We start from the raw sequence: 21,975 nt of genomic DNA, 5'->3' as shown, positions 1-21,975 counted from the left end.
TGGTGGAGTCCCCATCCCTGGAGGTATTTAAAAGACGTGTAGATGAGGCGCTTAGGGACATGGTTTAGTGGGCATGGTGGTGTTGGGTTAACGGTTGGACTCGATGATCTTAGAGGTCCTTTCCAACCTCAATGATTCTATGATTCTATTCCAACCCACCAGTTCTAACAGCAACAAAAACTGAAGCAGACCTACCCAAACTCAAGTTCCTCTCCTCTTTGGAGAAAAGGTGATAGAAGGATCCCTGGGCAGCTAGTTGGCCCCCTTTGAGCAAGTGCATTTTGTTCTGGTATTTAGGAGCTGCCCTGAAATAATAAAGCCAGGTTATGTCCCAGCACGCAGGAACAACCCCAGCCTTAGAGAACAAAAAACCCACATCTGTATCTTGTAAGGAAACACATTTTCTTTTGGGTTTGTAAGAACTTATGACTATAAACAAGTGTGATGACAAACTGTTGGACAGAAGCAGTGAGAGAAGAGCTTTTCTTTTGGTATTTTAGTGCCCAAAAATGGAGGTTCAGAAGTGCAGCAAAAGTAAAAACTTACAAGGGACTGGAAAAAAAAAATCACTTTTTGGAACCCCAGGAAAATACTTCCTTTAGTCTGAATCATCACTAACTCCCTTTACTGTCTGCTTTTCTCCTCTTGTTTAACTCAGATTTACCTCCTTTTATTTTTGTTTGATTTAGCCATGTTGCATTCAAGTGCCGACTAGAGATGATCATTTATGCATCCAGCAAGCAAAACCCATTTTGCTGAATTTTTCAGCAGTTCAGTAGTTGTCAGGATCACGTGTGCCCCCTGCTTCAAAAACTGACGCTGCAGGGAAGTGTAGCCTTGGCTGTTAACAGGGTGGGAACATCCTGCTCTCTGCACACCCACAGCATATGATCTTTCTGTCTTTCCTGAGCTGGATCAAGCCTCACAGGGAGGCTGTCCCCCGCTACACTTGGAATCCATCAGTGAGTCATTACCTCTTAGGCTGCGCTGCATCTGTATTTGGATGAAAGGTTTGTTATTAGAGCTAGCTAACTCGTTCTGATCAGCACTCTCTAAAACTTGAAAGGCTAAGAGGCACCCTGCCTTTTAAAGTGAGCTAAACTGGTCAAGTGAGAGTCTGAGGTGAGGTTAGGCTTTAATTTGCTGGTTTAGCACCTATTAAAACACACCCTGCTTTATTTACACTTGAGTTTTTGAATGTGTTAGCCGGAATGCATTGGCAAATATGCTTCACTTTACACCTTTCAGTCTAGAACAAGACCTTATTTTGCAGCATACAGGATGTATAGGATGGCAGTTAGTTACATAGGTGTATATTGTGAGGAAGAAGGTACTTTATTTGTATGAGTTGGGTTTGCCATACACACACACGTCCCTGCTTACAGACATACAGATGCACAAACACCAAATAGTGTGAGGATTATGGCTCTCAGCCTGTCAGCTAAACTCCCACCTCTTTTTCTCTCCTGTACAGATGTTTACATACGTACCTCCCCACATACATGCTCACACCGAGCAAATTCTCATACTGAGAGTGTCTGTTGGCTCGGAAACTATTGCCATTTCTTTATCTTCCTCTTGCATGATTTCTGGCTTTTCCAGAGAACAGTGAACTAAGTGTTTTGGAAAGGGAAGGTGAAAATCATCATTTGATTCCTGCTTCTGATGTCAGCTGAAATGGGAAGGTACCTTGGTTTTGCTTCCTATTGAGTAATGCAGCTTACTGTTTGCTCTCTGGACTAGCAAGAGTACAGGAAAATCCCGACATTGTTTTAAATTATGTCACTAATCAAGGTCTGTGACACACACCACTTTCCTGTGCATGCCTCCTTTTTGGAATGACCTCATCCAAACAGTCCCAGAAAAATTGCTCTGCCAGTGAATTTAGTAAGGGATTGTACTTAATTGGGACAATGTGACTTTTGTGCATTTACTATTTTTTTCACATGGTCATCAGAGCAGGCTAAATAGATGAAGGTTGTATTGTCTTGTATGTCTTGTCATAAGACCAGGTGTTCCATCTGAAAGTATGTTTAAGGGACCCTTTGTTCAGCTGCTTCTTCAGAATGTTTTCTTTTGTCAGTAGAATTCAGTATCTTTAGAAAGGTATCCATCTTAAGTCTTCTCTCAGCCCTGGAACTGAAAAGAACAGCAAAACGTCAGCTTTTTTTTGCCTTTTTTTTTTTTTCCTCTTCCCTAAAAGATGGAGGGAGTAGCTAAGGTATAGGATGGATTCATAGAACTGAACTTTGGAGGTGAGGAGGAGCAGGAGAATTTAAACTAGTCCCTCCATAGCAGAGGCAAAGAGCAACTCTGCTCTTTGGCAGGGTTAGAGAAATGCTCAGAAGTCATTGGCATCACATTGTTTGGTAACAAGTTGAGTTTGTGCTTATTTTGGTTCCAAATACATCCTTAGCAGCAATTCTTTTAGCCATGAATGCACTTATTTCAGTCGTCTTTGGCATGCTAGCAGCTAAATGCATTACAAAAACTGAACCGAGTTTTAATCTTTCTATAATTAGTTTAAATAACAAACTGCTTTGAGTGACTTACGAAATTCCTGGTGCACAATGTTGATCCCACTCTCTGGCCTGGAGGCAGAGGGGCTTTTGCTCCTACGATTTGTTAGGGTAGACAAGATGATGCATCCAAAGAATGTACAATCAGACCTGTGTGAAACTTGGCAGATTGTCTTAGCAGGGTTCAACTAAACCTTGTTTTCATTTTTGGTGCACACGTGTTCCTGTGTGTGCTTGCCCTTACTCTGATATTCACTTTGAAATTCAATTCTGAACAAAACCCAAGCCTCAGACCGAAACTTTGTTGAAAGCATGAGGCTTTGCCATGTTTCTGGTCAAACTGCTGGCCCAAATAAGCTGAAAGTTGGCAAATCTATTAGCATAGTAAGCATAACTTTCAGGTAGGCCCTGAAAATTTCTGTGTGGTGTGGGGTGGAACCACCAGAAGACCATACATATGTCAAGTCCATATTATCCAGGAGATGTATAAGTATGGCTCAGGTTTGTCTTGCTGGTGCAGAGACATGAACAGAGACCAGTGAAATTCAGTCTTTCAGTATGGTGCTTCCATTACTGATGCATATTAGGAACAGCATCTCACTTAAGGACAGAAAAGAGAAAGACAGAGCATTAGGAAGTATCCAACAGGGAGGAAGAGGGGCTGGATAAAAGCAAAATGACACAGACTTTTGGTATTCTTAATTTGTTACACAGGTGGTAATTGTTAACAACCTTTTCATTTGTTTGAGGTGTCTTTCTACATTATGCTGTTTAGAGTGTTGTCACGGACATATTATTGTTGGTGTACATTTTGAAAATTGAAATGTAATTCACATGGTTTTGCATTCAGACATTCTAAAAAAGTGCACCTACCTGAACAACCTGTTAGAGGAGGCAGGAGGTAAACAAAGCGATGTAGAGAAATTATTTGCAGCCCTTTTCATATCTTTGAATCCCCATTTTTAAGCCTGGGAACTCTAAATGAAACATTGCTAGAATATTGCTTTGAGCTGACTTATATAATCCCATTCATTTCTATTGATTTGTCTGTCTGCAGGAGACTGTCTGCATGGTCTAATTTGACCCATGTGGATTTTTTAACCCTGGTTTTCAACAAAACCTTAAACTTTTCCAAGGACTTTCTCCCATATTGTTTTCATCTTCAGTTTCCATAATCTTAACCTGAAGAAAAGCAAATTTTATGGTAGAATACAGTAGAAACAGAACTCTAGTGATGTCAATAGTCAAAATAAACCTGTCCTACTATAGGTTCAGTCTTCAGTGTGTCATTTGGTAACTGATTAATTCTGTATTTCCTCTATTTATGATGTTTTTACTGTACATTTTGCCACTGCAGGTTGACAGTGGACCTGTTTCATCCTTAACATACCCCCTCAAAATAAAAACAAATAATCAAACAAAAAAAAAAAAACCAGCCAAGGCCATTATAGGAGCTTTGCCTTTTACTGAAGAACATGTACCTTTTAAACTTTAACTTTATATCTTCCTATACGTATGGATCCTATACACAGGATCAGAGTGTGAAGTCAGTACAGCTGACAGACACAGTGGGTAATGAGTTTGCCTGTCAGTGTACCCGCTCCTGGAGGTGGAAGCCTGTAAGTAATTGCTAAAATTTTGACCTCAGTCAAAAATGGTTTTCAAGATAATCTGAACTCATAATTAAAAGTGTGGTGATGAGTCTGTATGAAAATGTATCTTGTGTGTATCAGCATGTATGTAAGATGTAGCAATTTGAAAGAATCCGTTCAGCCTTGAAAATGCAACAACTATTGGGGTGAACCACAGCAGGTGTTTGGTGGTAACTGCAACAAAGAACACAGCAACCAAAGAGTAGGGTCATAAGGTGATAGAATATAATTACCCTGAAACTATGTGAGGCACCATTATTAGCTAGTCTGTTTTCTCTCCTTTTTGTTTGTTTTGTTTTGTTTTTCTTAAATACCTGGGAATTATTCTGTGAACTTTAGGCTAAAAACTAGCCAGCTTTTACGGATGTAGGGTTGAATAATACGGTATCTTTTGAATAAATTGCCTTTGGTCTGCTTTCCTTATTTTTCCTACCTGTTTTGTTTTTTTTTTTTCCAGGTTTGTGACCAGGTTTATTGAGCTGGATGGCCTGAGCTGTTTGCTGAACTTCCTGAAGAGCATGGACTATGAGACCTCAGAGAGCCGTATACACACATCCGTTATAGGGTGTATCAAGGCACTGATGAACAACTCCCAAGGACGGGCTCATGTCCTGGCTCATCCAGAGAGTATCAACATCATCTCCCAGAGCTTACGGACTGAGAACATTAAGACCAAGATTGCTGTGCTGGAGATCCTAGGGGCTGTCTGCTTGGTACCAGATGGTCACAAGAAAGTCCTGCAAGCCATGCTTCACTATCAAGTCTATGCTGCAGAAAGAACAAGATTCCAGGTACAAGGAGGATACTTTGCCAGAAATACCCAGTATGACGAATGTCTGCAGGGAGTGATTTTTACAGTGCGTGTATTGCTAACTTGCTAGGTAGCAAAAAGGCAATATTTCTCATTTTGTTTTAGGAAGGGCTTTTCCTCAAATAGATTATCAGCATTTTTTTTTTTTTTTTTAAGACCTGATTGCTTGAAAAGTTAGCATTAATGCTAACTTAAAATCTCCTGTATTTTACCTTAAAATGAGGGTTTACTATGTTAAATGAAAGCCGTTAATCTGTTCATACTCTAACCTGATGGCATTTCTAGGGTGGTATCATTTGTTGTAATCATTTGTTCTGCCCTAGAAACCAAAGCCATAGAGTTCCAGGAGCCTCTGTCCTGATTTTAAAGCCCTTAATTTAGTAATAAAAGAGTTGTGGATTAAATAATGGACAGTAGAGGCACTTCAGTTGCCGCTTAGCAATCACGTTGTGAATTGTCACCACTTAGCAATTGTTGGCTCAGGTATCTCCCATTCAGAACACAGAAGGGAAACTCAATCTCAGAGACCTTGAGGTAGGTCAGTAGATCGACAGGCTTTTATTGTGGATACTGCTGGCTGCTATTATAACGTTCCTCTTCGTAGTGAACTGAGCACCTTTACAAAAAGATATAACAGAATCTGTTGCTGTGTATGAAGCTGTAGCTCCTAAACTTTGGGGTAACCTCACCCATTTACTATTCATTCTTAGGTGAAATGATAAGGGTCGTGTTGGGCCAACAAGCCCTGGATCCTGGTTTCTGTTAACCATTATCTCCTTCCTCCTCCTCAGCTAATGCATCAGTGGATTTTGGGCTACAATGAGCTATGACTGTAAAAGTGAACGGGGAAACAGTCTGTGCTCATGAACAGTAGCTGCCAATGTTTGTTGTTAGGACTGAATGCACTATGGGATTCACTGACTGTGACTCAGACCTGAGTCTGGGATGCAGGAGATCTTGGCTTGGTCCTGGCAGCCAAGATCCTGGCAGCCAAGAGGGCAAACCACACCCTGGCGTGTATCAAACACAGTGTAACCAGCCAGTCAAAAAAGGTGATTATCCTACTGTATTCAGCGTTGGTGCAGCCTCATCTTGAATATTGCGTGCAGTTCTGGGCCCCATAATTTAAGAAGGATGTGAAGGTCCTTGAACGCATCCAGAGGAGGGCAACAAAGCTAGTGAAAGGGCTGGAAGGAATGTCCCATGAGGAGCGGCTAAGGACTTTGGGCCTGTCGAGTTTGGAGAAAAGGAGGCTGAGGGGCAACCTCACTGCTCTCTGCAGCTTCCCGAGGAGGGAATTGGAGAGGGAGGTGCTGAGCTCTTCTCCCTGGTACCCAGTGATAGGACGCGTGGGAATGGTTCAAAGCTGTGCCAGGGGAGGTTTAGACTGGACATAAGGAAGCATTTCTTTACCGAGAGGGTGGTCAAACACTGGAACAGGCTTCCTAGAGAGGTGGCCGATGCCCCAAGCCTGTCGGTGTTTAAGAGGCATTTGGACAATGCCCTTAACAACATGCTTTAACTTTTGGTCAGCCCTGAATTGGTCAGGCAGTTGGACTAGATGATCGTTGCAGGTCCCTTCCAACTGAACTACTCCTATTCTATTCTATTCTATTCTATTCTATTCTATTCTATTCACCTATATGTGGTGTTGGCAGGTCCACCCTTCTATGTGCACTACCCCATCTAGCCTGCTCTCTAGTAATTAGCTGAAATGGAGAATCCTTCCTAAATTAATCTGACATTCTTGTATACCTTGGAGACAGGTGGGGGTAACCTTAGATCCTCAGCAAAAAGCAGTGGTAACTCACAGCCCTGACAACACTTGTGGTCCTGTGTTGACTTATCCTCGCTTGACCAAATGACTGCTTAATAAGCCCATATGGGAGATAGATGCTGAGTTTACTCAATGTCTCCTCTTTGGGTCCTCGCCCTCTTTTTTTTTTTTCTTTTTTTTTTTTTAATTGGTTTAAAATTTACCGAATAACTGAGGTAAATCATTGCTGGACAGTGTGGTAGCACAGGTCTTGTTGTGAGCTTTTGAGGAATCTGGTGTAATGATTTGCGGATGCTTACCAACTCTCACATTCATGAAAGAGTACTTTGCATAAATGCTTGCTTTTGTCAAAATGCTTTCCCATTGGAGAAAAAATGAAAGATAAATGGATACTCTCATTTACCGAATAACTGAGGTAAATCATTGCTGGACAGTGTGGTAGCACAGGTCTTGTTGTGAGCTTTTGAGGAATCTGGTGTAATGATTTGCGGATGCTTACCAACTCTCACATTCATGAAAGAGTACTTTGCATAAATGCTTGCTTTTGTCAAAATGCTTTCCCATTGGAGAAAAAATGAAAGATAAATGGATACTCTCTCTTTTTTCTCTCTTAAACAAAATGACCCCACCCACCCACCCACCCCAAACCCCAAAATGATTTAGCAAAAGGATGCATTCTTGTTTGCAATTTCTAACACTTGTTTCTAGATGCTGGAATGGGATTTTCCACTACACAACACAATAGCTTAAGTTTAATTTTGAGGAGGTAAGGGTTCATCCAAAAACATTCTTTATCCCTCTTCAGTCATTTTCTTCTTACAGAGAGACTGGTGATTTTTTAAATGCTGATGAAACAAATGTGGTCATGGGCTTCCTTACGTTTTAGTGGAAGGTTCTCTGATACTCTAGGACTTGTCAGTTAAGAGAGTGTTATATCTCTTTGCCTCTTGCCGTCCCACACCTGTGTCTCAGAACAGTCTTGCAGCTCATTATTAAGAGAAGCATCCACTATAACTTGGCTATGAGAGGCCATTTTAAGAAAAGGATGAGCTGACAACACTTATCTTACATCTTTACTGTAAACTTCAAAGGTGTGGTGTACAATTAAAGTCAATTAAAGCCTTTTTTTTTTTTTTTATCCTAGTCTTGAGTGTAATCTTTGTAACCCAGACTTTGCAAATATCTGAAAAGATCCTTCAGGTTTCAAAGAGAACTTTTTTGGGGATGTGTTTTCTGTAGCCTGAGTAACTAGCAGCATCACTCAGTGTATTGAAGTGTCTGAACAGTTTAGAGCTTGCAGCTTTAGGTTGACTTTGACTGGCCACACTTAATCACTGTTATGTTGAAAATGATACCCCACAACTGGGGATTTGGCAGAACCAAGAAATGAGAATTCTTTCTGTGAAAAGTAATAAAAAATGAACTAAACTGTAGGAACAGGAGAAACATACTTTGAATGTGCAGAGTAGGAATTTATTCCTTTGGCTGTGTGGTTCGTTATTGCAGACTGATTCTAATGGGGGTGGAAAAAGGAAAGCTGGGAACTGTAAAGGCACTGCTCAGTCTTTCTCTTGATCTAGCTCCGTAAGACAATGGCCAAATTAGAGACACAATACCTAAGAGGAGAATAATTTCAGACTCTCAGTTTTGGAAATCAAACTTGGTTCTTGTGAAGTAAAAAGTGTAGGGCTTTGTGGAAACTGTACTGAGCTCACTTTTATTGGAATGTTCAATAAATAATTTACAGGTAACGCTGACCTCTGACATCAGCGCAATTGTTGCTCTTCCTTAAGTTGCCTTCCTGACAACAGTGGTTGATAATATTCTTTATCCCTTTCAGCCACCTCGCTGTCAATTTATCCCTCCTCATCTATGAAAGCTGGCACTTTGTTTGTATACTATATGTTTGGATTTATTTTCCCTTCTTGCAGATTGCAGTAAATCTAAGTGTCCCATTCTCCCCATATCATCTGTGGTGGCCAGCACTATGTACTTTGAGGAATCAGGAGGTAAATGTAAGAAACACTGTTCCAGATCTATTTTTCCCCAGCACAAATTGTTTTCTTTTTTTTCCCCTTGTTGCAGAGGAATATCATGGTGAATAAAAATTTGGGGTACATGGTTCTACTTCCACTCCTCTTTGCAAGAAGGAGGAAGAGAGGTTCAGAATTATTTACTGGCAACCATCTAAAACTTGAGCTCATGCATAACTTGCTGCTGACAACTTTAGATTGGAACACTGATTATTTCCGATTTGCACATGCTCAAGTGTGGTGGAGTGATGTAGAGATCATATATTTAACACGGTAACATAAAACATGGCATGTTTCGTTGAATGTCAGAAGTTATTGCTGGTCAGTGTTCTAAGCCCAACTCTTGCTACCTGGCACAGCTAGCCAAAAGTAGTCAGAGGACCCAGCAACTGGTGAATTAGTTGAGAAGAAAAGCTGTGACTTAAGATACGGTTCTTACTAAACTTGCATTGGCTTGTTCCTGCTATAACTCCTACTATTTGAATAGGAAACTTACAGTTTTATCCTAGTGTATCTAAAGTAAAAATCCAAATTACAGTGAGATTCCTGAGTGATATAAACACTTGTAATCCCAATTAATTTAACTAAATTCCACTAGGTCATACCAACTGAAGACCACTAATCAAGCTGTGCTGAAATGTTTTGGAAAGGATGTCCTTGCTTTTTGATGTGTTCTTTTTTTTAATTGAAGTTAATAGAAAATATAGATAGAACTTTTATGAATATAAAGGGCTATCTCCTTAACTTAACAAAATGTCATATTTTGCTCTGTGTGGAAAATCTGATGTAAGATATTGCTTCTTTCTAAATTGCCAGCATTTCTTCTACTGAGTGCAATTATCAATCTAGTCCTTAACTTCAGAGAAGAGTCACTTTAAAGCTATGGGAGATTCTCCAGAACTTACTCTTCTTTGTTGAGACTTCAGTCTTCTATCGAATGCCTTTTAGCACTACAACTTCACCCTATATCTCCGCTGTTCAGTGTGTTAACAGGTCTATCAGGACTATCTTTGTCTTGGCACTTGCAACAAGATTCTGTACTTTATGTTTGTGTCTGAATTTATATTGCGGCTAATCCTATTTTCTCACATTTGCCGCAGCTTCTTGCCTGGGCTGATCCTTTTGCCTGTTTATTAAAACAAAGATTACTTTGACCCTTCTTTCACGCTGCCCTTCTGCCTGGAATAACTCCCTTTAATGTCCAACAGGCAGTCTGCAGTTCCTCTTAAGATACTCTTTGAAAACTGTCCTCTTCAGAGTAGTATTCCATCTTTACTCAAATACCACAATAATATAAAGGCATGCCTTCAATCTCCTTCCTGAGGCAATCCGGAAAATCTCGGTCTTTTCTTCATCCAATTTTTGTTTGAAATATGCTTCTTTGCCTACAAATTCTACTTTGCCCCTTAAAGAAGAGGTGTGAAAGAAAACATTGGAAAGCCAGACAATAAACCCTTAAAGCAGAAATGTAGAATTAGGAAGATGAGCCCTTGGTGTCTCTGCTGGGATTCTTTTCCATCTGATGTATTCAAAATCGGTACTAGTGTAATTCTGTCACTGGCTCACTGTGTGACCGTGAAAACGTTGCTTTATCTTGAATTTCTTAGGTGCTTTTCTTGTGAAGATGGAGGTTTCTAAAATGCTATGAAAACTGAGAAAGAAGAGTCTCTGATTTCAGTGTCATTTATGTCTGCATTATCCTATTTATGACTGGTTTCCTTTGTGAAAGGGACACAATCTTACTCTTCCCTAAGCTGTTGCCTTTCTGATTATTGTTATGCTTGCTGCTTCCCCTCATTTCTTCTGTGGAGTGAATGCATTGTGTTATGATGTTGTAACATGTTGTACTTTTTAACATGCCATATTTTGAATCAAACTAATGTTGCAAAGTCATAATGCTGTACCGGCCCAGAAAAGTACATCAGGATGTTCCAGTGCCCTTCCAGCCTAGTTTGCTGTCTGAAACACCCACCCAGCTGGGGGACCCCTGTGGGGAGAAAGAATTTTCCTTTTAGTCTTGAGAGAACCTAGGTGTTAGATACTGTCTGAAAGAAGCTGATTTCACTTGCCAATGAAAATATTAACTGGGCTGCTTTGGGCAGAACACTCTTGTTTTCTTCCTTAAAGCTGCTAGAAAATTTGAAGCTTGAGGTGAAGGAATAAAGGAAGCTTGATATTGTCAGCTGAAAAGGTGGAGATTGGGAGCATTCCTTCCAGAGCCCCCTTGCCTGGTTTGTGTTAAACACCGTCAGTACGGACCATAATCTGTAGGGAGAAATCTGATCAATTTGGAATTGTAGTAGAGGAGCTAACAAGGAACAAATTAAAATCCTGTATTCCCACTTGATTTGCTCCTTCCCCTCAGGGCTCATCCAAAGCCTTTTGAGGTTTGCTGCAGATTGAATGAAACCCTACTGGATGTCAGTGATGAGGAATAATGGGATTAAGTGAGGAAAGTTTTGCTTAAATAGTAGGAAAAACCTTTACAACCATAAGATCAATTGGGCCACAGAGCTGGCTGCCAAGAGGTGTGGTGAAATCTTTTTCACAGGAAATGTTCAAGTGAAGACTTGAACCGCAGCCATTTGCAAAGGGTTGGAGATATTGGAGTTCGGCCACAGTGTGTGGGTGTAGACTCTGATCTTTAGGAATTGCATGAACTTATAGAGTTTCCTTCAAGAGCTGAACAGTCACATGAAGATGCGCTGCTCTTCAGTTAGCTTAGCGCAACCCAGAGTTTTTGTTTTTCTTGCCCTGAATTTGGCTTGGCCCCCACTGCATTCTGGTCCTAGTCCAGCCTTCTGAAATGGGGGATAGAAAACTTTTGTTAACATCCTTCAACCTGTCTGGATGCTGCATCTGATACGTTGTTGCACAGAGTCTAGCATATTTGTAAAAGTCTGTAAGAATATGTGGTAGGAATGAGGCCTCTGAAGAAAAGCAGCAAAACCATCCTTGGTTTTGATGCTTCTGTAGTAATGGCTACTTAAATTATTCCAAGAAGACACATGTGTTTTGGATTTCAGTGTCAAATCTGTCAGTAACAGAACTAAATTCTCTCATTTATTTCACTTCTGCTTATTTGTCAAGTTGAAGAGTTGTGTTTGTTGGTGAATTTAAAGACCTGTCAAATAGTGTCCTATTGTCAGAGATAGGATGATGGACTGGACTGACCATCAGTCTGACTCAGTAGCGCATTTCATATATTTTTCTGTAAGACTCATTCCCATTTCTAACAAAATGGGGGAAGGGTTGGTATTTGGCCATAATATAACTACTGGGAAATCATGGATGTGATGGAAGTTCAAATGCCAGGAGTAGGGACATTTGTGAGTGCCAGCTGGGCAATTTAGAAGATGCAAGAAAAAGGAGTTTATGAAATCAAGCTTGCTTGATAGTGAACATACTATGCTCAGATATAAGAACATGTGTCAGTAGTAGTGTATGATAGATCAAAAGATTTTTACACAAAAACAAGCAAAGGGTTTGCAGGAAGCCCGGGGGGTATTCTTTGCCCTGGGGAATGCACAGGAGGATATTCCCCCTGTTTCTCGAGGCATATCTCCGTGGTGATGTCCGTTTTCTACAAGAAACAAGATAGACCTATGAAACTGATGACTAGCACAGGAAAGATTTTGCTGTGAATGAACACTTTCAGTAGCCAGGGACAGAAGACTGACTAAAGGAAAATGAACTTCCTTACTCAGCATCATAGCTTCAAAATATTATTTAGATGGATCTGCTGAGCTGAACACTAAAAAGTTATTTTTGTCTTCATTCTCCCTTTATGGCCAAAACTTCTTGGGAAGAGTAAAAAGAATTCTGTCTTTCTAGTGCATCAGCAAAACAAATGTATGAGTGTGGGGTGTTTATTATTAACGTTGGAGTGAGACACATACAATTGAACTGGCAGATCTCAAGTGGAATTTGTTACACTTCCAATAAGGAAAATCATTCTTGGAATTATGAACTGATCAGAGAAGATCCTGAAAAGAAGATTCATGGTCATCAACACAAAGCTAAAAGTAGAGTTGCTTTCATGGCTAATCAGTTTCTACATATAACTTCTTTGGTAAATACTCAAGTGGAATTAATCCTAAATAGATTGTGTAAGGCACAGGCTACCAACATTTTTTGTCTAGTCTTTTTTCTCCTTTGTCTCCTGATGTTCACAAGATTGTGGTGAAATATCTGTAAGTATGTAGAGATTAGATCAAAAGCATTTCTGTGCTAAATACCTCCTGAATGCTAAATATCCCTGCTATTTGGTTAATAGGGAGACATGCAGTCTCCGGAGAGACCTTATAGCAGCCTTTCAATATATAAGGGGAGCTTATAAGAAAGACGGAGAAAGACTTTTTACCAGGGCCTGTAGTGGCAGGACAAGGGGGAATGGTTTTAAACTAAAAGAGGCTAGATTTAGGTTGGATAAAAAGAAGAGATTTTTTTACAATGAGGGTGGTGAGACACTGGAACAAGTTGCCCAGAGAAGTTGTAGATGCCCCATCATTGGAAGTGTTCAAGGTCAGGCTGGACGGGGCTTTGAGCAACCTGATCTAATTGAAGATGCCCCTGCCCATGGCAGGGGGGTTGGACTAGATGACCTTTAAAGGTCACTTCCAACCCAAACCATTCTATGATTCTGTAACAAGGAAACAGGAGCTTAACTGCACTTCCCGTGGAGCTGTGTAATTCACCTTGGAGCTTTGGAGCTGTATGCACAGGGGACATTCCTGTTATTTGCAAATCCCTGATAGGAGCTTACCAAGAGGTAGGTAATTGTCTGCTTCATGTCAAATGGTTGTAAGTGAAGGAACAAGGAGAAATCTTCCAAGGTCCACATATAGGTTTTATTCCTCAAAAGACAGCTTCTCTTTAGAACTCTCTCCCCCTGTATACATAAGTACAATCTATCCTGCTGAGACCCAAGAAAATAATGAAAATTACTTGAGTGATGTGAGTAGAAAGGATGTATGAATCTGATGCTATTTTTCTGCATGTATAAACTCCCTGTCATATTCGCCATACAGAGTTAACTGACTAGGAAGGACATAATTCTGCTGCTTTCCTAGATCGTGTTGGCAGGAACTATAAAGGGCATCTGCTTTTTCTCAAATAATAACTTGTTTAAAAAAAAGCTTTTTTTTTTTTCATTAGGATCAGGTGGGCATTTTATTCCTATCACTGTTCTTCATTTCTTTATTGTGGCATGCCCACAATTGCTAACAACCTTGTCTGAAAAAAATTATTTCTTTAAGCAAATATGTAGCAAATCAAAAGACGACTGTGTGTCTATCCCATGAACAGTATGCAAAATGGTGCAAGAAATTAGATTATATCCTCTAACCCAGACTGCTGTTCTGTTTCAGACATTGTTGAACGAGCTAGACCGAAGCATGGGGCGATACCGAGATGAAGTAAATCTCAAAACAGCCATCATGTCCTTTATCAATGCTGTTCTGAATGCTGGTGCTGGTGAGGTGAGTCACTGCCCTGGAAATTCCTTCTAAAATGTTATGCTTGAATTAATTTACCTTGGAAATGGCTAGTAGATTAAGCCACATATCTTGTGTCATTGAGTGGTTATAGTTTGTGGAAAATAATGCTTAATTGTTACTATCAGTCTTATAATGTCTTCCATGTTATTTCATTCCCAGCCTCTTCTAATATAACATAGACTACTTGCACTGAAATGATTGCTTTGGGTTTTGTTTTGTTTTAAAGAACTGCAAAGCATTTACCTCTTGATTTCAGCCTTTTAGAAAACATTTTAGTTTACCTTCAGAAATGTTTCGAAATGTTAAGTTGTTTTGACTCAAAGCCAAACTCAAAATGTTTTAATTTAAAAATGTCAAAGGGAGACATTTCAGAAAAGACAGTTTGTTGTTTTTCTTTCATTAACAAGACTTTCTTTTGAGTCTGGAGGATAGTTTAAACTGATTTTGTTTCATTAAAAGTGTAACTTTTGTTACATTGGCTTTTCTTTTTTTGGTTAAACCACAACAGACAACAAGCTCATAAGAGCTCTGCCTGGCAATGTATTTTCTCTATATGTGGCAGTCCTGTAACATCCCACTGAATAGGTGTCAAGTTTGCCAGAGCATATGGCAATTTTATGACAAAGAAACATAAAAACTAGGAGGAAGACTGCAGTACTGTTCATCTGTAAGCAGGAGGCAGACCTCTAATGGACTAGCAGGACAAACGCTAATAATTTTTGTTCTTTGTGGAACAACGTGGAGTGTGCTGTCCTTCTGACTGGGTATGCAGAACTCATTGTAGGTAAATGAGGACTGCATTTTTAAATGAAACAGAGGCAAAGGCATTAATTTTTTTTTTTTACTTTACTGGAATTAATAATCCTGTGAATTTGGTGTCAGGATAGAGGATATTAAAAAGGGAAGAATTGAGGTTTTAAGTATTTTTTTTTAATGTGATTAAAAGCTTTTGGAACCTAATAACAGTTTTCCCTCACTTTTTAAGGACAATTTGGAGTTCCGATTACACCTACGATATGAGTTTCTAATGCTGGGAATTCAACCCGTCATTGACAAGCTAAGAGGACATGAGAATGCCACACTGGACAGGTAAGATGTTTTCTGAGAACAGTTATTGATCAACCGAAAGAGTTCTTAGAAACTCTTCTCCATTTGGGTTTCAGATTTAAGCACAAAGCTGTCTCTGTCTCTCTCTAAAACAGACTCCCTTTAAAGACAAAAAGGAGATCTGTCCTTAAAATTGAAATCAGCAGATGAAGTAGTAAACATACATACTAAGTTGGCAGCAGCTGTGGCAAGGAGTTTCTGAATTACTTTTCTTCTAAGCTGGGGATGGCAATCAGAATGACAAAAAACAACGTTCTAATTCTTTTTCTCTCGTAGCAAAACTGGAGCAAAAGCCTGTCCTGGTAGGAGGGAGGGAAGCCAGTAGTCATTGACTTCATTGAGACTGAGTATGTGTGGTCAAAGCATAGGTTCTGAGTTTCCAAGGTTTTTCTTTAAGCTCAATCTTTTTTGTGATCTAGCTTGTACCACAACCTCCCAAACAGTGGCACTGGCACAACTATGAGAGAAGGGGGACCTGCAGTGGGCGAAGGGGTAAAGATGCCAAGGGGGCAAGAGAGAATAATGAGGAGCATCTTCAAACAGCCCTGCTACTGCACAAAATGTAACACTGAATGGCACCTTCAAATTACTGTGTAAAAAGTTATAGGGATAATAAGTGCTTTCTCCACTAGCAATTCCATATTTTACCACAGTAATTGAAGCTACTAATGACCTTAAATTAAACCCTTCACAAAGCCACATGCTGAAATAAGGTTGGAGTAAACAATATGAAAAATTTGACTGAGACACTTCAAGAAGCTAGAAGACTGATGAACCAATGAGGAGTCTGGTAAAATCCATTTGCTTAACAAAATGAAGCATTTTAAGGTGTAAGAGCAGGCAGCCATGGGAGTCTACCTTCTCCTGTGACCACATTAAGCTTTGTGGAGAGGCAATGACCTGCTGACATGCTGCTGTCCCTTACTCTCTGCTACTCCAAGTCCCTTCCTACAGAGCAGGGCTGATTTGTGGGTATCTGATATCTGGGATTTCCTAGATAGAAGTGTCAAATTTGCCAAAGCACATGGTGAAAAACCCATGGATCAGGCCTATGCCTGCAGCTTTCAAGGCACTGTTTTCTCAAACATCCACTGTCAGGAGCTGCTATAGGGTGATAGAGCTATCCCTGGGGGCAAATATAATATGCCTGAGATTCTGCATAAGCACCAGGTTAGCACCAGCTGCCTGTCATAAAGAGTGGCCTCACACCTTTGAGCAGGTGGAGGCATATATCTGTGTATTAATGTCACAGGGAAAGACTGCATGCAGTTGTATGTGTCTACAGTTTGCTGCAGAGCTGGAACCAGTAATGTTACTTTTTATCTACAACATTATAACCAAGAAGAGAATCTGTTCTATAGGCAATAGGACTGCCCCGTTCCTCGGTCAGTGACCAGGAGTGTTTAGGAGGGGCTTAGGGGCGCTTTTGGATCTTACAAGTTACAGTGATGAGAATTATCGCAGAGATTTGAGAGGATCCCAGATGCCTGGATTACCTAGACTATATGCCAGGTCTGTACAGGGGGATGTGCCACAGCCTTTCTCCACATCATCTGCTGTGCTTTGGTCTCCATGCAAGAGAAGTCCAGATGCCATGGTCAAATGTGTCTCTCACCAGGTCCCCCAGATCCCAACAGAGGCATGCTGCTGTGCTCATCAGTAGGCAAATGTAAAGACAGCTGTGAGCTCTGCTGTTTAACTAATCCACTGAATGCATCTCTGCTCCACCACGTAAAAGAAACTACTTGTTAATGGTCTAATATCTGGTTAACAAGTATGGCATGGACTTTTTAGAAATGTGTTATCACTGCAGGCATTGCATTAATCACAAATAGAATATCCCTTTCCTATTTTATGTTTATTTTTAGCAGCCTTCCCTCAACACAGTGACTTAGCACAAGGATTGAAGAGCAGGTATACCTCAGCCAGCCATTCCTTTTGGCCTGTCACTGATCCCCATGAGTTGCCTTGCATACCTATCCCAGCACTTCATGTAAGAAAGGCTTGCCAATTTCCAAGTGTTCTAGCTGGAAATGAGGTGTTGCTGCTCCTGTAGTGACACACTTAGTTTAAGTCTGAATTATGCCGTGAACATTGGCAGGTTTTGTTTGGTTTGTTTTTCTGTTTTCTCTTAGGCACTTAGATTTCTTTGAGATGGTCAGAAATGAAGATGACCTGGAACTTGCCAAGCGGTTTGACCTGGTAAGTTTTTCTCTGGAGTACCTGAACTTGCCAAAGCTGAACATCCAGTTTGGATGCTTGGTGCAACTTCCCTTTGTGTTCCCTGAAAACAATGATTGACTTGGGTGCTGAGAGTGGCTGGTGCTCTTGTTTTCACTGTTTCTCATTTAGCAAGTAGGGGATCTGTGATGTGTGAACAATGAAAACAATGATCACAGGCAGGGCTTCTGCCAAGTGTCTTTGACAAAGTCTTCTTTCTTTTGTTTGGCTGAAGGTTCAGGAGTGGAGGAGGTTCTCAACCCTGCTCTCATGTTCTCAGTCCTGATGATCCAGATGCATTCCAGTTTCAGACATTCCCTTTACATGACCACGGGTGAAGCTTGGGCTCTTTGATATTTTTCCCAAGATTACAGGAAACTCTCCTGAAGACTGTCACCTCAGAGCCTCTGGGAGAGGATCAGTATTTTATATTGGGTGGATTTTAAAGATAAGCATAAAACAAGGACAGTTTCCACAACCTCTGGCAACAGTAGGAGGCTGTAGGGTCCAGAATAGTTATAGTTTCCTCCTTCTTCATGGCCAGCTCTTGCCACACACTGATACAGAACAACAAGCCCTTTCCTGCTTAGTTTAGCTTCTACTATTTGTGCCACCACTTTTTAAGACTCAAATGTTTTGCTTGCTCCAGAACAGCTGTTGGTGGCTTTGCATGCCTCCCACCTTTCTAGCCCTTTACTTTGGGGATCTTTTCCATACCGGAGTGGGGATGGCAATGCTGGTCTCAAAGACCATGTGCCTGCTCCTCACTAGAACTTGCAGCAGGACATTGCAGGAGACTGCAGAGTTCCCAGCTGCTGGAAATTTGCCTGTCTCTGTGTTGATCAGATCTTTCACAGTTAGTCAGGCTTTCACTGTGCATGGTTTTTCTCTCACTTGTTCTTTCACTACCTTCTCTCACTTCAGATCCACATTGATACAAAAAGTGCCTCGCAGATGTTTGAGTTGATCAAGAAGAGACTGAAGCACACAGACGCCTATCCCTATTTGTTATCCGTCCTCCAGCACTGCTTGCAGATGCCATGTGAGTACATCGCAGTTTTCCAGAGCAACGGGTATTGAAGAACCGGGTGAAGCTTGGTGTAGGTACAGGGTCACAGATACCAGGACACACACTGCCCTTGTCTTCCATTCAGAATTTGGCAGTGGCTAAGGTACTTGGTATCTTACACTGACTCTATCCAGCAGATTTTTATTGCAATACTTAAAGCAGCAGTTTGACCTCTCTGCACTTGCAAATAAAATTAAGTAGCTGAGACATTCCAGTTAGTCACTGACAGAGCTTTTAATGATTTTAAATTAGAAGTTTTAAAAAAGAAAGAGCCCTTGTGCTCTAGATCAGGGAATTCCCAGAAATAGATACCATTTTGAATATTAACAAAATGCAGTGAGGAATTTTTCTGGTGAAACAATACAGTACTGAAAGCTGTTCTGTCACTGGGAAATTCCACAGTAAGTCTTCAGGCTGCTATCTCATGGCAATGCATCAGTGGAGAGCTCCTGAACTCAAACTGAAAAATAACATTGACGGTTGTTTTCAAGAGAAGTGATAGGAATCTTCTTGTTAACTGTAATAAAATAATTCAGTTATGCTTCCAGAGTGTAGCAGCTGAGCAAAGGCACAGCAAGATCACTGAAGAACTGCCTGCCTTGATCCTATTAGGTATCAGGTGCTGGTCTTCATTACTTGCAGCCATACTTGAGCAGTCAAACTGAAAAGGGAACATGAGGGAGATGTACTGTGGTGTGTTTTTTCAGAAAGTAATGTGGTATGTTTTCAGGCACTCATTAGATTCAAGTACTGCCATGCACAAATTCAAGCAGTTGTTTGTCCCAGTCGTCTCCTTGATATTACTCCTTAAGACAGTACTTGAGCTTTGGGCATTGACCTGGATTTTTGGCGGCAGAAGGGCTAAACCCTGCTAGGCCAGGACAGGATTGTACTGGAGCAGTTTTAAAGAATCTAAAGGTCTAGGTTCTGTAACTCAGGGAGCTGAGGTGAACTTTATGTTGCTCTGGCTCTTCTGTTTGATATCCATGGTATCAGTCCCTTTGGTTCGATTTCTATTCTTTCTCTCCACACTTTTTGGTCATGTTTGTATGAATTTTTCATGCCAGTTGAGTTTCACTGACCTGCAGATAACTGAGCATGCAGATAGAACATCTCATTGTTTTTACAGTGCCTGGTCACGATGTTACCTAGGTACCAAAAAAACCCCCCAACATCAAGCCCCAGAAGATACTGAGTAACAGCTATCACAAAGGAATCACTTCTGTAGGCGTTTAAAGTGCAAGTTAGAGCTAATCTGTCAAAAGGGTTGCACAGCCTGAATATGCAAATCCGGCACAGAGTTGCCCATGCCTGTTATGTGCTGTTCCAATATGCCAGGTGTTTGTAAATAATCTGCTAGCAACAGTTCGGTGTTAGGCTTTGTGTTCTATAATTTACTACACACAGGATTGAGATGGAAGGTGGAAAGGAAGGAATGCTGGTCTGTTGGCAGGTCTGTGCACTTTGGCATGGAAATGGAAGTTCTCATGGGTTGGTCTTTTTCCATACAGATAAGAGGAATGGAGGAAACTTCCAGCAGTGGCAGCTGTTGGACAGAATACTCCAACAAATTGTTCTTCAGGATGAACGAGGAGATGATCCAGATATAGCTCCATTGGAAAACTTCAATGTCAAAAATATCATTAAAATGTAAGCTGTGTTATTATTGTTTATTTCCGTTAGGCAGGTATAAGTATATGATAAGTATGCAGGTGCTTAGGAAATAAAATCTCATATCTGAGGAGTTCCTTATTTTAACTTACAGCTTCTCGTTGTCAGTCTTCTAAATAGTGTTTATTTCCGTTAGGCAGGTATAAGTATATGATAAGTATGCAGGTGCTTAGGAAATAAAATCTATCATCTGAGGAGTTTCTTATTTTAACTTACAGCTTGTTGTCAGTCTTCTAAATAGTTTTTTTTCTAATGACATCATAACCAGATAGTATTTTCTAGCGTCCTTGCCTAATCTCATATCTGAGGAGTTTCTTATTTTAACTTACAGCTTCTTGTTGTCAGTCTTCTAAATAGTTTTTTTCTAATGACATCATAACCAGATAGTATTTTCTAGCAAAGTCCTTGCCTTTGGCTTCTAATTTCTATTAAATATTAAGCTGGTTAGAAGAGCAGAAAAAATACCCATGATGTTATAACAAGGCCTCCTCATGTGCCTTTTTTAATTCAGAATGTTGATGAAAGCTTTCACTGATATTAAAAAAAAAATGTGGTCATTTCTACTTAGATCTCATTCCTCGCTAATGAGCACATAGTTTAGAAAGATTTCAAATAGTGGAAAGCAGCCCCCACCTAGCACACAAAACCTTTTACCTCTTCATAAAATGTCTGCATGCTCTCACCCACAGACTTGGCTGAGGGCACTACCATTATTTTTTCCCATAGGACGCATCATTTGAGAAGTCTAGCTACATGAGCTGGCTCTCATCTCAACTTCCCTGTTCTCAGTCCTTTTTTAGCCAAACTTTTGGATTCTTCATCCCATCCATCTGCCTCTGCAGGTAATTCATGGCCCATTACCCTTCTGAATTATCCACTGAAAAGAGCATTTTATAGAGCATAAGCCTCATATGAAACCAAATTCTCCTGCACTAAAAATCTTACAGTCCCTCCTGTTGCAGGCATGAGCCAAAATCAAAACTGATGTCTCATCATGGAAGAATACATTGGTGTTTATCTCTTTATGTCTGTCTGGATATCAGACTTCATTGTAGACCTCGTGCCTGATCTTCCCTTTCTACTTTCATAGCTACTCCTCATTCTGCATATCTAATCAATCCCCAGCATGCCCTGCATATTTTCTGTCAGTAATAGGAAATAGCTGTGCCAATATGAGATATGAGCATTGCCTTGTTACTGATATATTACCCAATAGATAAGCATCATCTGTAAGAAAGAAAAAATATAACCACAGAAAGTAGAAAAAAAGATGGCAATCTGGTCTCGTATTAAGGGTGGGGTGATTTGTAACCCACAGCAGCTATGATTATTTTAGTGATGAATTCTCTCTTTCAAAATAAGTAGGCTTGGCACTTTGAGGGCATTACCTAATATAGGAACATATCTGGATTTTTTCCCCAGCCATTCCTTTATCCCTTTTCAGAACTTTGAGCAAGAAGCCATCACATCTATATTAGCTGTTGGCTACAGTAGGGATCAGGATCTGGAACCAGACTGACCACTGGTATGATCCTGTATAAACATGTAAATTCACCAGGTTGCCTTTTGCTGATCACTACACATAATGACCACTTGCCTTTCAGCCTGGGTAGCTCAG

General features: G+C 40.4%; 1 protein-coding gene across 1 annotated transcript in view; it reads left to right on the top strand.

Annotated features, from left to right (window-relative positions):
- The window catches only part of DAAM2 (dishevelled associated activator of morphogenesis 2), a 130,489-nt gene that overhangs the window by 60,410 nt on the left and 48,104 nt on the right, over window positions 1-21,975 (top strand). Inside the window, exons 5-10 of the mRNA XM_019473261.1 lie at window positions 4,629-4,962; window positions 14,162-14,272; window positions 15,276-15,379; window positions 17,533-17,599; window positions 18,542-18,659; window positions 20,198-20,336. Coding sequence (XP_019328806.1) covers window positions 4,629-4,962; window positions 14,162-14,272; window positions 15,276-15,379; window positions 17,533-17,599; window positions 18,542-18,659; window positions 20,198-20,336 — 873 coding nt within the window. The remainder of the gene's footprint in view (window positions 1-4,628; window positions 4,963-14,161; window positions 14,273-15,275; window positions 15,380-17,532; window positions 17,600-18,541; window positions 18,660-20,197; window positions 20,337-21,975) is intronic.

Source organism: Aptenodytes forsteri, unplaced genomic scaffold, assembly GCF_000699145.1.
Source record: "Aptenodytes forsteri isolate BGI_AS27 unplaced genomic scaffold, ASM69914v1 Scaffold309, whole genome shotgun sequence".
NCBI lineage: Eukaryota > Metazoa > Chordata > Aves > Sphenisciformes > Spheniscidae > Aptenodytes > Aptenodytes forsteri.
Note: the sequence above shows the minus strand (reverse complement) of the source record. Positions and strands in the feature narration are given on the sequence as shown.